A 15,504-nucleotide genomic window follows, 5' to 3' on the forward strand; every position below is an offset into this window, starting at 1 on the left:
TCTAAAATGCTGTGTCTTTTTGTCTTTGTTACCCAATTTTGTGCTTTCAGTTTGAAGTCAGCAATAGTTGTGGAGAGTAAAGATTTGGTAGTATAACCTATTTCTCTGCGACTCTTTGGCTTTATCACTAAAGGCGGAAAATTGCTGCTTTAATTTAGTGCTTTTAACTCTTGACCAAAATTTTGAGTCTTCTCAGTGCACTTATATTTATCACAAAATATCAGAGACCCTTATGTTGACATAAAGATTAAATCTAGCTGTTTTCTTTTTTTTGACTCATAAATGTTCACTTTTACAAGAGGGCTAGTGCTTTAGGAAGCATTTGGGTCATTTCCTGAAGAAGTAGCATGGACTGTACATGAAAAATTGATTCAGCGCTGTTGCAAAGAGGCATCAACATCACAGGCATGTTGGAGTGGTCCTCTTCCTTGTCTTGAATTTCTAGAATTTAAGTGTAGCTCAGCTGGCTGTGTTGTTCAATAATTTATAAATAATCAAATTATTATTAGCTAAAGGTTTATAGTAAACTGTAATTGTCTTTGTTAGCAGCTCTGTGAGGCCTTGAGCAACGATTTTAAGAAAAATGCTAATAAGCTTGTGTTTATAATGGATAGCCTTAGCATGCTACATTAGCTAATTTCTACAAAACACAAAGAAATTTTAAAAAAAAAAGAAAAAAAATCCAAGAACTGGACACAGTTTTGCCTGCCGAAGCTGCTACGACTGCTATTAGGAGAAGAAGGCAGGAGTAAATCCCTTTTTCTAAGTAACACTCCTATAAAATATAAGAGTGTTACTTAACAGTCATTAGATTAGCTTACATGCTCTGGTGACCACAAGTACTTGCTGAGATATTTCACTCAAGCCATCTACAAAGACAATATGACTAAAAGAGAGAGAGGAAAAAATGTATATCCTCCTATGTAATATAAAGCATTGGTTTAAAGCTGAAAATGTTCACTGTAACTTCACATTTACTGAGTAATCTTGCACATAAAATTGATACCATTGACCCAAATAGAATGTCTCCATTCATGGCCACATCATTGAAGTACATTGAGAGCTTTGATTTAAAGTGACGACTGCTTGTTCTTAAAGACCATGAATGATGTGATTAACTCCCAATAAAATTAATTGGTGACGGAGGGGCTGCTGGCCAACTCTATACTAAGCAGGCATAGAGAGTGTTGTGTGTCTATGAATGTGTTACGGTTGTGCGTGTGTCCCTGCTGTAGAGCCAGGAACATTTCTCAAACCATGACCCAGTTCTGTTATCAAACTGGATCAAATGTGATTTTCATCTCTGCAGAGAAGGAGACTGAAAAGTATGCGACTGGCAGTACATCAAGCCGCGCATACATTTCATAAAAATTGCTGACTGTGGTGCTCCAACACTGCTCTCCGCTTACTGTACCGCTCTGCTCTCTCTCTCTTTCATTATAATGAGCTGAGGAAGTTGAAGCCTTTTTTAAATTCTCTTTGTGTGGCTCAAGCAGCAACAACAAACCAAGGATGCACAGCTTAGTGGCCGTGTCTTCCTTAACAAATCATTTTCACTCTGCTTTCACGCAACATCCATCAACATCAACGCTGAAGTGTTCAGTTTGGGCGGCCATAATTCTACACCACGTACATAAAAAGACTGCTCCTAGCCCCAGAAAATGATATGAAATGGCTCATTAAATGTGTGATAGGTTATACAATCATGTCTCATCCTGTAGATTTCACACTTACTTCTATGCATCTTTAAAAAATGAGCAGCAGCAGCTGGGCAGATGCACACAGCACACGGGGCGTTGACAGGAAGAAGGAATATAACAACAATGCAAATTCTAGAAGAAAATCCAAGCTCAAAATAGCAATTGATAATAAAGGCAGGCAGGAGAAAAGGAATGCACTGTCAGTGGAAAATAAAGCTTTCTGGCGCTTGCTGACACCTTACAAACCCCTGCATCAAATACACAAAATAAAAATAATCTCCAATCCCTCACTTCCACTAAGTCTACAGGCGAGGATATTAACATATGAATCTGTGGAAGGTTTGCACCATGAAATTATCACTTCAGTTTATGAATTACACATTTTAACAGCCCACCTTGTGGAAGTAGTTCAGCCAGTCAGCTCAAATGGTGCACATATATTATGTAAAAATTACACAGAGTGGTTTCTTGAGCTGGGGATCAGGTTTATGAAGTGCTGAGCATCACTGGCAGCGTAGCACAGAAACAAAGTGGCCAAAGTGCTCACACCTATATTCCCTTAAAAAAGAAAGTTTCTGGAAAGCTCTATGTACAGAACTGTGAAAAAGTAAGTACACCCCATGATCCATGATTCAGTAGCTTGTAGAACCACCTTTAGCAGCAATAATGTAAAGTAATTGTTTTCTGTATGACTTCATCAGTCTCTCACTTTGCTGTAGAGGAATTTTGGCCCACTCTTCTTTGCAGCATTGCTGCAGTTCATTGAGATGTATGGAGATGTATTCATGCACATCACCGTAGCATTTCAGTTGGGTTAATGTCTGGACTTTGACTGGGGCATTGCACTGCCTTGGTTCTGTTGTAGATTTGCTTGTTTGCTTGGGATCATTGTCCCATTGCGTGACCCAATTTGCTTCAGTTGTCCAACACATGGCTTCACATTTGATTCTGTAAATACTTTGGTATACAGAGGAAATCCAGTGATCGGAAAGTGCCCAGGTCATGTGGCTAGAAAACAAACCCAAATCATCACCCCTCCACCACCGTACTTGAAAGTTGATATTGGCCAGAAATCTCCACTTTGGTCTCGTCTGTCCAAAGGACGTTGTTCCTGAAGTATTGCGTTTTGTTCAGATGCAGCTTTGCAAACTGGATCCATGCTTCCATGTTTTTCAGAAAGAAGAGGCTTACTCCTGACAGCAGTTCTAAATAACCTATACTTTTTCGGTCTTCTTCTAATTCTGTCTTGAACTTGATACTGTCTTGAACTTTAATATTTAACATGCTAACTCAGGCCTGTAGAGACTGAGGTGTAGCTCTTTTTTTTCTGAGCATTGTACTCTTTGACCTTGGGATGAATTTGTTGGGAATTCCCCTCCTGGGATGATTTTGACATTGAGTTGACACACAGCTGAATGCTTTAAACCAGAAAACTGCCACAACCTCTGCTTTTTTAGAGGACACTTGCTAATGATCGGTTAATCATATACATTTGATTAGGAGGGCCTGGCTGTTACCCTCTTAATTCCTGTGGAAGCAGTAAAGGTGTACTTAATGTTTCATATAACTGCACAGAGTTTTGCATTAGACTTTTTACAAAGTATCCACTGAGCAAACGCTACATGTATGTTTGTAACTAGTAGGAGTAACCTGTTTTTGTTATCAGCTTTAGACTAGGATGTAGGATTCATTTGTTTATTGAAAATTATCTTAGAAGACATTGGACCCTCCTTCACATAAACCTTTTTAGCAGTTTACAGACAGCAAAAAGAGTTAGCTTACTGTATGAACTTTTAAATTAGTGTGTAAAACGCCTTCACAAACAGTGGCTTACGTTAAAATTTTATCCCTATTTATACTCACATTATGGCTCTTTTGCTACTAAATCATGCACTGTGGTTACAAGTGATGGTATCTCTCGTATTTGGCTTTGCTAGGAATACAGTGTGCACCAAGTTCTGAGAAATTTCCATTTAAACATCCGCAACTGTAAAGTTGGTGATCTTTATGTTTTCTGATAGCTTGCCATTAAAAGCAGTGTGCTTGTAGTTATGTGAATAACAAAATAGGCTGCAGATTATAGCAATTTTAAATAAAAGGAGAACTATCCTTGGTTTAAGCATGTGCTTAAATCTCATCTCATCCTTTATCATATAGCAAAACTTCTTGTTCTCAAAGAAGTACACAAAATAAAAATATGTACAGCAGTCTTACAAATCATTAAAAATGTAATAACAGCATGTCTGTCGTGTGTGTTATGTTTCTCTCCTCCTGTCTGTCATATGCAGTCAACACCCCATTGTTAAAATTGTGTTTACATTCAGACCCACAGCCAACTGCACCATTAAAAATGGAGAAGGTACACGGAGGCTGCATGTTTAATGCATGGTCTCATCTCCTGGCACTGAGGCTACCTCCGCTTTTTCAGGATGCTGCTTGCACAAACACACTTTTAGTGACAGGAATGAGCATCACATGGCAAAGTCCTGAGGTAAAAGATGGCACAATGAGTTCAAGGGCTTTAAGTCTAGTGGAAAGTCTCGGAGTAGATCTCAGAGGTTGAACAGGACAGACAACGTAGGCCTGGGGGGTGACACATGAAAGCTGTCTTTGAAGCACGCTACACAGGGAATGGTAGATTTAAGGAATCACATATGCCCCTTTGCCTCTATTGACGAACTATTTCAGGGAGGCCCTGGGTGATTTACTCGTTATTCTTGTACATAATAAAAAGGAGATCAAGCAAGTTTTATGTATGAGGAATTGATTAAGCATTAAGCATTAAACCAGCACACTGTGAACAGTTTCCATAATGGTCCACGGCATATAACCCCGAAATGACCACCTACCAGCCCCTCACAGCCAGACTACATGAATGATTGTATTTATAGTTACATCATTTAAATGTAATGATAATAAGGAATGCACAAGCTGTTTAAACTAACAGAATTTACTATTGAAAAAATATTTTCTGGTTGTAGGTGTGGCTACCTATCTCCCCCAGTCCTGTGAGCTGGGGTAAATAAGATTTGTATTCCAGATGGCTGTTTCTTTGCTTATGACAGATGTTTCTCTGAATTAAGCCCATGACACCAAATGAAAACACAACACTGTGTTCCACTCTTGCAGATCCACCCCACCTCCACACCTGCTCTCAGGCTCTTGCTCCACACTGTCACTCCACAGCTGCATGGTGTAAGAGGATTAAACTCCACAGCACTTCACCCAATGCACTCTTTAATCAGTGATGTCAATCTCCTTTTTCCCATCCCTCTCTTACCTCTCTGTGTTTAGCCTTCAGGCTGTAATGTAGCTTTGATATGACTGATGGCTTCATGACTTGCATGGAAAATGAAAATCTTGGGAGGTCAAGCAGGACATGAGGACATGGATTGGAAGGACAGTGTTTTTATTTATCAATTTCTTTTGGTCAAAAAGGTTAAAAAGGGTTAGTTTCCTATTGTTGTTTTTTTTTATTCCAAAACTACAGCAGCAGCTCTGCATTAGTTACTCATTCATTTAAAATTGAGTTTCCATCTCCATAATCACTGTGTAAACACACTTTTTGTCACTTAAGTGTCCTGTTTTCCCAGTTACTTATTTCTATCCAGTTACAAAATTGTGCATTTATTTAACCATTGACATTCTGCCCTATAACATAACTATCAAAAAGCAAAACATGTCTCAGTGTAATCATATTTGTCCCAAATCTAAAAAGGCAGGCTATTCAGTAAATTTAGAAAGTTTGACATCTAAACCAACAGAGTGGTGCCTTGAAATCAAAACCTTTTGAAATAATTATTTTAGAGGAAATAATTATTTCATCTCCTGCCAAATTTGTTTAGTCACTTACATTTTATTAGATACAGAATATCAACTACAAATCCAGAAAAAACACATTTCATAAAAGTTATAAATTGATTTGTATGTCATTGAGTGAAATAAGTATTTATTAGTCCATTAAAGGGAAACTACCATAAAAAAAATAGAGACTCACAAATTCAGGAGGGAATCAAATCATTATTTCCCTCACTGTATGACCTAAAACAAAACTAGATTTTAACATAGATAGACAAAGAGAAACCAGCTAAACCAGAGAGACAAAAAAATTATACTTTCATTCATTTATTTGGGAAAATATTTCAAAACATTGATTTTATTCTGCTTTGAATAATTTTTTTGTTATTAGTAGAAAAGCGGCCTGCTTTTAAAATCTTGGAAATTTGTTTTTTAATTTCTTGATATAATTCAAAATGAATTGTTTCTTTAATTATGACAGCTCAGATGCAGCAAATGCTGAAAGCATCTCTTTTGGTCTCAACAACAACGACTTGGACAGGAAGCTGAGTTCTTTCTCCTTACAGTCCTGCACAAACACCGTTGTTGATTAGTGTTCCTGTGATTGTGAACTCATAAACATGAACATTAACCAATGTGAGAAAGAAACTCAGGTGTTTCTATGTGTTCCTTTGTGACATACCAGACTGTATGTTGCTCACTCTTAGCGTGTTCTTTGTTGGTCGACCACTTCTGTGGAGAATCAATGCATTGAATTTCTGCGTTTCAATCTGTCTGACTGTGAACTGACGGAGATCGAACTTTTTAGAGAACAAAATAAAAAAAAAAATGTTTGGAGATGGTTCCATAAAGTCAACCCTTTTTCTGAAGACTGACTTGTGTTAAAGTGTGATTTTTTTTTTTGTTTTTTGTTTTTGTTCCGTGTTTGTGCAGCAAACTTTCATCCACCACTAAAAACTTAATTTTAATTTAATTTTACACTATTTATTCAAACAGTCATAAAGACATGGTAAAAAAAATAAAGGACACCCTCTGTTGAATTTCAAGTTTTTACCACCATGTCTTAAAATATAATAAATCAAATAATCTTAAAATTAAGTAAAATTTATTTATTTATTTATTTATTTTACAATGAATGTAATTTGATTACATTTCTTGAATTCTCTAAACTGGAGTCAAGAGTTGAGAGACGTATTAGGTTACCAGGTGCCACCTCTTCCTCTTTCGCTACTACTAAATTTATGTTATATCACAAAGTGAAGCACTGACATTGTTGATTTACAGTTTTTGCCTAAGCTGTCTGTTGTGGGTTTCAAGGGCTGGATTAGAGTAGAAACTGTTTCTTTTATTTATTTATTTATTTTTTGATTAATTAACTGGTGTTCTGTAATTTTTTTATGCTGTTCTTAGCTATGAAAGGTTTCCAAGGCATATGAATCTTTTATGTGATAAAACATGTCAGAGTTTGGTTTTAACCAGTTGCTGTGCTTTGCTTGCAGCACTAAGACTTAAGAGCCTTTTGATCTAAGATGTTTCCTGCAGTCTTGTCTCAGCTGGACAGCTGTAATGTTTCTCTCAGCCAAACATGAGTGCGTTGCCACAGGTCCTCTTTATACCTCAAGTCCTAACCTCAGCCCTCTCTGCCTTTAAATGTTTTCCTAATCCAGCATGCTCTAAAATCTTAAAAGCATACTTCAAAATCCATTAAGTCGCTGAGAAAAGGATTTGAAATCCACAGGACGAGTTTTCTTTGTGCTTTCTCTCTCCATGCTCTCACTCACAGTGCATTTGTGCATCTGAAAATATAAATTTTTTATCTACTCCGCCTCAGCGCTTTCCTGTGCCTACATATGTATATATATATATATATGTATATATATATATATATATATATATATATATATATATATATATATATATACATATATATATATATATATATATATGTATATATATATATATATATGTATATATATATATATATATATTTCATTCTGTAACGCTTGTCTGGGTCTATATAGACCCAGACAAGCGTTACAGAAACATCTATTGTTTACGTTACAATAGGCTTATTACAGTCAAACCCTCAGTTTATTGCTATTCCCACAAAAGATGCTGTAAAATGTTCGGTCCTGCTATAAATAGGATAGAAAAATTTATTCCATTCAGTTTAATGTGTGTCACAGACTTTGGGGTGTGTAGCATCACAGAGCAGGGATGAGAGGATAAGTGGGACTGCTCTGTTTTGTTAATGATGCTTTGCTTGCTATCTGTTGCAGATTTTTCCCTCTCCTTATCCAAGTCAAAAACTCTGTTATGACAAACAGAAAGACGAAAAAGGAGAAGCTATTCAGCAGGCTGAAGAATCAGCTATACGGGGAAAGAGCTGGAGATAGGGCTAGCCTTACCTGGTATGTGTTTGGAAAGCTTCTAAGAAACAAGAGGACAGGAATGACAAATAAGAATCTAGTGAGAGGGCAAAGCAGGAATGCCGGGGGGAAAAGCTAACTAGATTCAAACCATAAAAGACTCAGAACTCTCTGACTTTCATCAGTCATCACTTCCAAACAAACTCTTTCCTGAACTGCAGTCATCACTTTCAAATGAATGACTAAGCTGTGCTCACTTCCATGAGTTGACATGTTCTCTAATGACTGAAACTGATTTTCTCCAGCATTCAGATTTATAAAATTTACTTTACTAATGTTACCCGGCTGGTGTTTTCTGAGTCAGCTTGTTTTGCGTTCTTATTTTTTTTCTTCTTCTTTTTCTAATGAGTTCATCTGGCCCTACAGCTCATGAACACAAATGATTTTCATACTTGGAAAAATTTGCTCAAAAATTATTTTGATGCTTTAGGGGGGTTTGGTTTTTTTTTTGTGTGAATCTCATCATTTGACCTTTTCTGCAGCTCCAAACCTTATTCGCTCATCTGAGCCAGTGTTGTCGCTGGCCTGTTGTTCACCTCAAGCTTTTAACCAGTTCCCTCTTCAAAGACTTCTTTTCTTCCCATCCTTAATTGCATTAATTTCTAAAGTGTAATACGTAACATATGTTTCTTCTGTAGATGCTGTATCTCCTCTGGGGGCTCCAGGTACATATTTCTAAATGGGTTTAGGGCAGCAACAAATCCCTGTTAACAGTTTTGTGTTTTTAACTAAACACTGAATTCATTCAATTGCACAGATTTCTTGCCAAATGTGAGAAGATGAATCATCTGAACACTCAGCAGAAAACAGTTCCATTTTGCATTTTAATCAGTTATTGATAAATGACTTTATCTGACTCATTTATCATCAAATGAAGCTTTTAGTTTACTGCAGCTCGGATTCATTTTCCTCAGTTTTGCTATTAAGCTCTGTTTTCACTTAAGCTGTCCCTGTTTTTTTCCAGATTATAATTGACAATTATATTTGTGCCTGATTGAGTCCTAAGAAGAGACTGACTCCTAAGGGCTAGTGAGGAGCTGCAGCGAAATGACACACAAGCATACACTCACTGATCACTTTATTAGGTATACTTTGTTATGTTAGTCTAAGGTTGGACCCCTTTTTGTCATAAGAATTGCCTTAATTCTCCAAGGGATAGATTCAACAAAATGCTGCAAATATTCCTTAGAGATTTTGGTTCATGTTAACATGACAGCAGTAAGAAAATATCCCTCGCACCATTATACCAACAGTAGCCTGACCTGTTGATATAAGGCAGGATGGAGCCATGCTTTCACGTTGAACAGGAAACATTTTTCCATTCTTTTGCTGTCCGATCTTGTAGCCACAGTTTCCTGTTCTTAGCTAACAAAAGTGACAACCGGTGCAATCCTCTGCTGCTGTAGCCCATCAACTTCAAAGTCATAGATGCACTTCTGCATCTCTTTGTTATAACCACTGCTTATTTAAGTTACTGTCACCTTCCTATCAGTTTGATGCAGTCTAGCCTTAATTCTCCTCAACAAGGCTTTTCTCCCCAAAGAACTGCAGCTCACTGGATATTTTCTCATTCTTGGACCATTCACTGTAAACCCTAGATATGGTTATTTGGGGGAAATCCCAGCAGAATATCAGTTTCTGAAATAATGCCATCCTGATCCTTGGTTTGAACTTCAGCAGGTTGTGCTTCAAAAAGATTAGCTGATTAGATATTTGCATCAACAAGCATTTGAACAGCTGTATGTAAAAACGTGGCCGGTGAGTGTATAATATAATGTATTTGTTTTTCTTGTAGACTAGCATTTTACTTTAATCCAGGTTTTCCACAAGATAAGAAACATACAAGGAATAAAAACAGAGAAGAAGAGTGTAAGTGTGGCACAAAGAACTAAGAAAATGGCAGCTAATGGTTTTGTTAAAACAGCAGTGGTGTCAGTTAACACCACTGAGATTTCGCTCTCATATTTGAATCTAATTTCTTATCAAATTACAGACTGCAGCCTACAGTCTGCTTGATATGATGTACCCTGACCTCTAACTGGACACCTGAGAACCCAGTCTCCGTATGTAATCCCACACTGTGGTTCACAGAGCAAGAAAACCAATAGATTAGTTAGAAGGCAAATAGAGGACATTCTCAGGTTAGAACAACTACAGTGTTTAAGGTGAGTCAGATGTCAGAGCAGTAAAATTATATAAAAGTTTTAGTAAAACCTTTCTTGCACACAAATTAAATACAGCCTCTGTTTTTAAAGGTAAGCATGCTGGCGTTCCTGTTTCTGAAAACTGAAGAAAATGAATCATGATCTCTCCGTTGTTTGCAGGTCTGCCCTTGGTCTGATTGCTCCTAAGACATTTGGAAGTGTTTGATTAGAGCGGTCATGGATTTGAGTCTTCACACAGAAATAATTTAGAGGAGAGATGAACTGTCATATATCTGGTGCAAACGAAACAACAGAACACTTGTGATGATGCCGGCTGGCACACACCAAAAAATTAAAGGAAAACTTTTCAACCTGCTCTTTTCAGGAGCAGCGTTTGACTGCTTTCTAGTAGTACTGCTAATTTGTACACACAGGATCCCAGTGGATCATCAGCGTAATCACTCTCATCATATTATATTGCAATTTCTTTGATTCCTGGTGCATTTTGATATTGAGCTTTGTCTGGATGTCACTAAATGAGTGTGCGCCAGTGTGAAAGCGTAAAAGAGCAACCCCTGGTGTTAAGAAGACAGGCCTGAGGCGTATCTGATCAGAGCGACTGCCTGTCTGATTGATCTGTATCAGTGAGCACTGTTACAGTAATCCCTCCTATCAGTCAGCAAACGAGAATGAGAGAATTAGAGCTCCTGAATTTTTCCCTCGTGCTTTGTGTCTCTGTCGGTCTATAAGCCAGAGTGATTAGGTAATAGAGTCCACTGAACATGTGGGAAGAGAAAATAAAAAATAATGTTGAAAAGGATTAAAAAGATTGACAGAGGACGATGCGGTGAACATTTTATATGTGACAGTGCTTGTGTTAATGTGTGGACTAACAGTCATTGTCTATGTGATACAGAGGCTGACTGACAGGTTAGGCAGCAAAGAAGAGAACCAGTCCTACAGACAGTGGAAAGAGGGTAATCAAACAGGCGAAAGCAAAGTAATTCGTTTAGTCGTTAGATAACTGTTTTTATATTTAAAAATAATCTTCCTTTAATCACTTTCATCTCCTCATTTCATTTGTTATGAAAGCCCTCCTGAACTTTTGAGTGTGCCCCATTTGTTTTGCCTGGGTTGAAGGCCAACTGTAATAAAGAGTGCTGCTTGGTTTCAGCTCATATTCCTCTCCTTATCTAATCCCATTAAGGCTCACGCTTCAGGAAATAGGAGTGCCTCCTGGTAATGAAGAAATACATTAACGGAGCTGCAAAATGGCCTCGCTGTACAAAGGCTGTTTTCTCCTTCAGTAATCCCTGCGACATATTCCTGCAGAGCTCCCGTTTATTTATAAAAATCGTTTTGTCTGTGCAGAGCAATTTGGTAATGACCGCATACAGCTGAAGTGCATTTTAAGCGAAAGTGTTGTGCACAATGCTGCTTTGTGAGAAAATTAAATCAGGATATCAAGGTAAGCAAGTGAATTATGCTGTATAAACCTTTATTCCAGCTACTCAAGGCCTTTGAAACCCAGACTGTAGATGTGAGGGCTCTTCACTGCCAGCTTCAAAAGCTTGAGTGTCCCATTGTTTATGCATGACTGTCAGTCACAAACATAGCAGCTTAAGGAGGAGGTTTATTTTAAGTGACGAGTTTACACTCCAATAAAGTGTACAGGGATTATTTTTTATTTTCTAGATTCCTGTATTTACAATGATCTGAAATGCTGAATGTGCTTTGGAGTGTAAAAACTCCCCTTTCTCTCATGCATACACACTTGCACAGCACAGCAGCAGCCTGTCTGTCCCAGTTACCACTGGATGCATCTGCATACTTCAGTCACACCTTCTTCTGCATGCATGAAAAATTAAATCCTTCAAGGCTCAAGCAAGAAATAAGTGGATGTCTGGAGTGTCAGTAGCACAGGTTTAATGGGGCTAACGGTGGTTGTCTGAGCTTCTGCTACTTTGGTGCCTGCTTTCAGGAAAAACGAAGCAGGGAAAATAATTTAAAATAAGAAGCTTTTACGGAGCAAACCATTGAGCATTTAATAATGCATGAGGTGCACGAGTTGCTTTACAAAGTTAATAGACTTTGTTATAGAATTACAGCCAGTTAATGCGAACACATTCCTTACAGGCCATCTTCAGAAAAATCCAGTATGGTGAGGGCTTCCTGTTACGTAACACTGCTCCTCACTATCAGCCGAGTCTGCATGGCATCCAACCCAAACTTCAGATGCCCATACTCTAAGGATGAATATGACTTGAGAACATTTGCCTCAGCGAGGAAGTTACTATTATATTTATAGATGTTTCAGGAGTTGCCTTATAAAATATGTAATTCAACAGCAGCTAAATTGTTGCTACTTCTACCTTCCTAAAAATGCACAAATGCTTGCAGTGCTTTTGCTGAATGAACACAAATTGAACTGTAAGCTGTATGTGGAAAAAGTGGAAGATCTTTGTGTTTGTTGTTACTAAGTTGCTTATCTACCATTTTTAATAGTACCAGTCAGGAATACTGTGCTGCGTGATCAAGTTGCTGATTGAAAATGACTATTTTTACCAGTTCTTTCTAGTTTAATTTCCTCTGGCTAAAATGAGTAGACATACACATAGATGTATTTGGTACTCTGCTGCCACCTGTTGTAGTGTTCAGAACATTACCTCAGAAGTATAGTTTGCTGTCTTTTCATAGTCATATTACAATATATATGGCCATGTTAAAAGAAGAAAAGGGCTTCTCTCACCTCTGTTTATTCAGGTATATATAAATCATAATCAAAATGAAATATTTTCCAAAGTATTCTTTTCATGTCAAATCATTTTTAATATCAAGGCAAGAACATTACTGATGATATTTTCTCTTATCCAAATTTATTCACAACAAAAAGCTGATCCTCACAAGATTTTAATACATTTTAGATTCACTTTTTTGTAGTTTCCTCCTCCTTTGATAAGTTCTTGATGATCTCTTCTTTCTTGGCCTGGAGACGCTCTTCTCTGCGTTTGCGGGCTTCTCTTGTCTTTGTGCGCCGGGCCTCGGCTTGGTCACTGCAGGACAGAAACAAATTAATTTCAGTGTATAAATGTTGCTGCGCTTGGAGTGAAATAATACAAAAAAAGAAGAAGTGGAAACATACGCCAGGAGCTTCTTGCGAGCCTTGTCAGCCTTTAATTTGTGGATGTGCTCCATCAGGATGCGTTTGTTTTTGAAGACATTACCCTTGGCTCTTAGGTAGAGACTGTGGTACCTGGAGGACACAAAACATTACTCTCCTATCAATGAAATTGACATAACACCTTATTCATGATCAGCAAGTACTGACATTCACTCTTACATGTGCCTGTCAATTTTTTTGGACTCCCTGTAGCGACGAAGAAGGCGTCGCAGAATTCTCATGCGCCGCATCCATGACAACTTCTCCGGCATACGAGCATTGGCCGTGCCCTTTCTCTTACCTGGAAAGGAAATAATATTACTGAAATAAAACTCTTATCTTACTCCAAGTTCATACTGAAACTACTACTTCTTGCAGTTTCTATAAGCAGTCCTTAACATGTACACACCGCTTGATTTTCTTTTCCCAAATAAGCAATTATTAGCCACATTATTAGCGAAAACAAATTTGGGGAAAGATAACAATAACCTAACTACTCACCATAACCCGTGTGACGTCCCTTGCGGCGTGCCAGCGTGTTCTTGCGGCAGCGTGCACGGGAATGAACAGTCACAGGTTTTCTGATGATCAGTCCATCCTTTACCAGTTTTCGTATCTGCTGGCCTGTAGCCCAAATAAAATTCATTTAAATAAAAGCGTAAATTTCAGGAGCCCAGAGCCTACTACATAAATCCACAAAGGAAACAACTCACGAGAGTTTGCATTGGCAATCTCATTGGTCTCGTTGGGGTCCAGCCACACCTTCTTTTTACCACAGCGCAAGACACTGGAGGCCAAGCGCTTCTGGAGCCTGAGCATGCTGGAAGAGCAAAATCATTATATAAGTACTGTAGGAAATAGTTTTTATACAACTAAATAAAAAACAAACAAACAAACAAAACCCCCAATATTACAGCAACAAGAAGTGTATCATTTGATTTGGTTTAATCTAATATGATTTATATATATAATAATGGATATAATTTAGTAATAGAATTACTAATTCACTCTGGTAGTTACAGAAAACATACATGAAAAAAATATGTCACATTCTACGTTTCTGTAGTACAATCTTATTTATTAGGATGGAATAAACTTTGCCTACCCATCACCATTCAACTAAGAAGCACTCTCGATTGTGTTCATAAGCCATTTTTACTTCATACCTAATTTTTTATGCCTATACAAGAAGGTGTGACCTTAACCAGTTCAGCGCCTAACGCTAAATACCATTTAAATTATTTTCTTCGAGTGTCATAAACTAACTGTTACATAAATGGACAAATCAGCTACTGAACTCCCATTTGAGTGTTTTTTTATGAAAGGCTGTAAAAGATTGAAACGTCATTTGCTGACTTTTAGATGTGCAGTAAACTTGTTTGTTTACTGGTTGGTTTTCCACTTGGGAGAAGGAGACTGTAGCCCAAGTACCAACACACATGACAACAAGTAATACCTCTATCTTGCCGAGATAATTGACTTTCATTATTAAATCTGTTTTATTTCACTGAATCCATTCGTCAGCTTGTTGAAAAAAAGTCAAAACACTGCAGTCTTTACAGCTGATGCCTGGCTCAGTAGACGGGCTGTCTTCTAACATGTTGTGACATGTCTCATTATATTAGCACAGTTTGCTTACCAACACAGGCCATAAACGCATTCTGGTAGAAATGAGCGAATTCACTCAAAGTCATCTAGACAGTTCTCCCCGCTGTTTTAAATAAAAAAAATCTCTAACACTTCCTAAACTCTGCTTGGAAATGAAAAGCTTAATTAAATTTCAAATATACAGCTTACCTCATGGCTGCCGCTAGCTTGATAGAAACGAAGGAAATAGAACGTCTGTGACACTACCATTATAGCCATTGCCATGGGTGAGACAACTGTGGCTGTAATATATAGAAATGTAAATACAGCCAGTGTTTATGAAGTGACAGAATAGTTAAATAATTAACTAATAATTAATAACAAATAATTAATAATCGTAATATTTTGGCTTTGGTTTACTGCGTCTTAAAATAAGCCACAGTAACCCTATTGATGTAGCAGAGTGGTACGGTCCGATAAAATGCTTGTATCAATCCGCCCACTGGAGGGCGCGTTAACCCAATGTTTCAAAGACTGCATTTTAAAAACAGCTTTAAAAAAAAAAGGAAAAAAAAAGCTTTGTCAAGATGACACATTTCCACATCAAATAAAAAATGGACAAAAATAAAAAATAAAAATACTAACGCACCTTTATATTAAGTGTTCAATGTTGTCAAATTGCAACG

General features: G+C 37.5%; 1 protein-coding gene across 2 annotated transcripts; it reads right to left on the minus strand.

Annotated features, from left to right (window-relative positions):
* Window positions 1-12,808: 12,808 nt before the first annotated feature.
* LOC134633852 (large ribosomal subunit protein eL19) lies at window positions 12,809-15,492 on the minus strand. Of its 2 annotated transcripts, none has more exons than XM_063482983.1 (6): window positions 15,468-15,492; window positions 13,945-14,051; window positions 13,733-13,855; window positions 13,412-13,532; window positions 13,214-13,324; window positions 12,809-13,124 (listed from the first exon to the last, which is right to left on the minus strand). In XM_063482983.1, exons 2-6 carry the CDS (start codon window positions 14,048-14,050, stop codon window positions 12,998-13,000), a joined length of 588 nt encoding a protein of 195 aa, XP_063339053.1. In that variant the 5' UTR covers window position 14,051; window positions 15,468-15,492; the 3' UTR covers window positions 12,809-12,997. The 2 variants fall into 2 exon arrangements, with proteins under 2 accessions (XP_063339053.1, XP_063339052.1); XM_063482982.1 differs by lacking the exon at window positions 15,468-15,492 and adding an exon at window positions 15,029-15,132.
* Window positions 15,493-15,504: the final 12 nt, after the last annotated feature.

This window comes from Pelmatolapia mariae, linkage group LG8, assembly GCF_036321145.2.
Source record: "Pelmatolapia mariae isolate MD_Pm_ZW linkage group LG8, Pm_UMD_F_2, whole genome shotgun sequence".
Classification (NCBI taxonomy): Eukaryota; Metazoa; Chordata; class Actinopteri; order Cichliformes; family Cichlidae; genus Pelmatolapia; species Pelmatolapia mariae.

Coding starts and splice junctions, on each gene's coding strand:
- LOC134633852 (XM_063482982.1), bottom strand. Junction 13,856..13,944: donor GATTGCCAATGCAAACTCTC/GTGAGTTGTTTC, acceptor TTTGGGCTACAG/GCCAGCAGATACGAAAACTG. Junction 13,533..13,732: donor GGGACGTCACACGGGTTATG/GTGAGTAGTTAG, acceptor TTTCCTTTCCAG/GTAAGAGAAAGGGCACGGCC.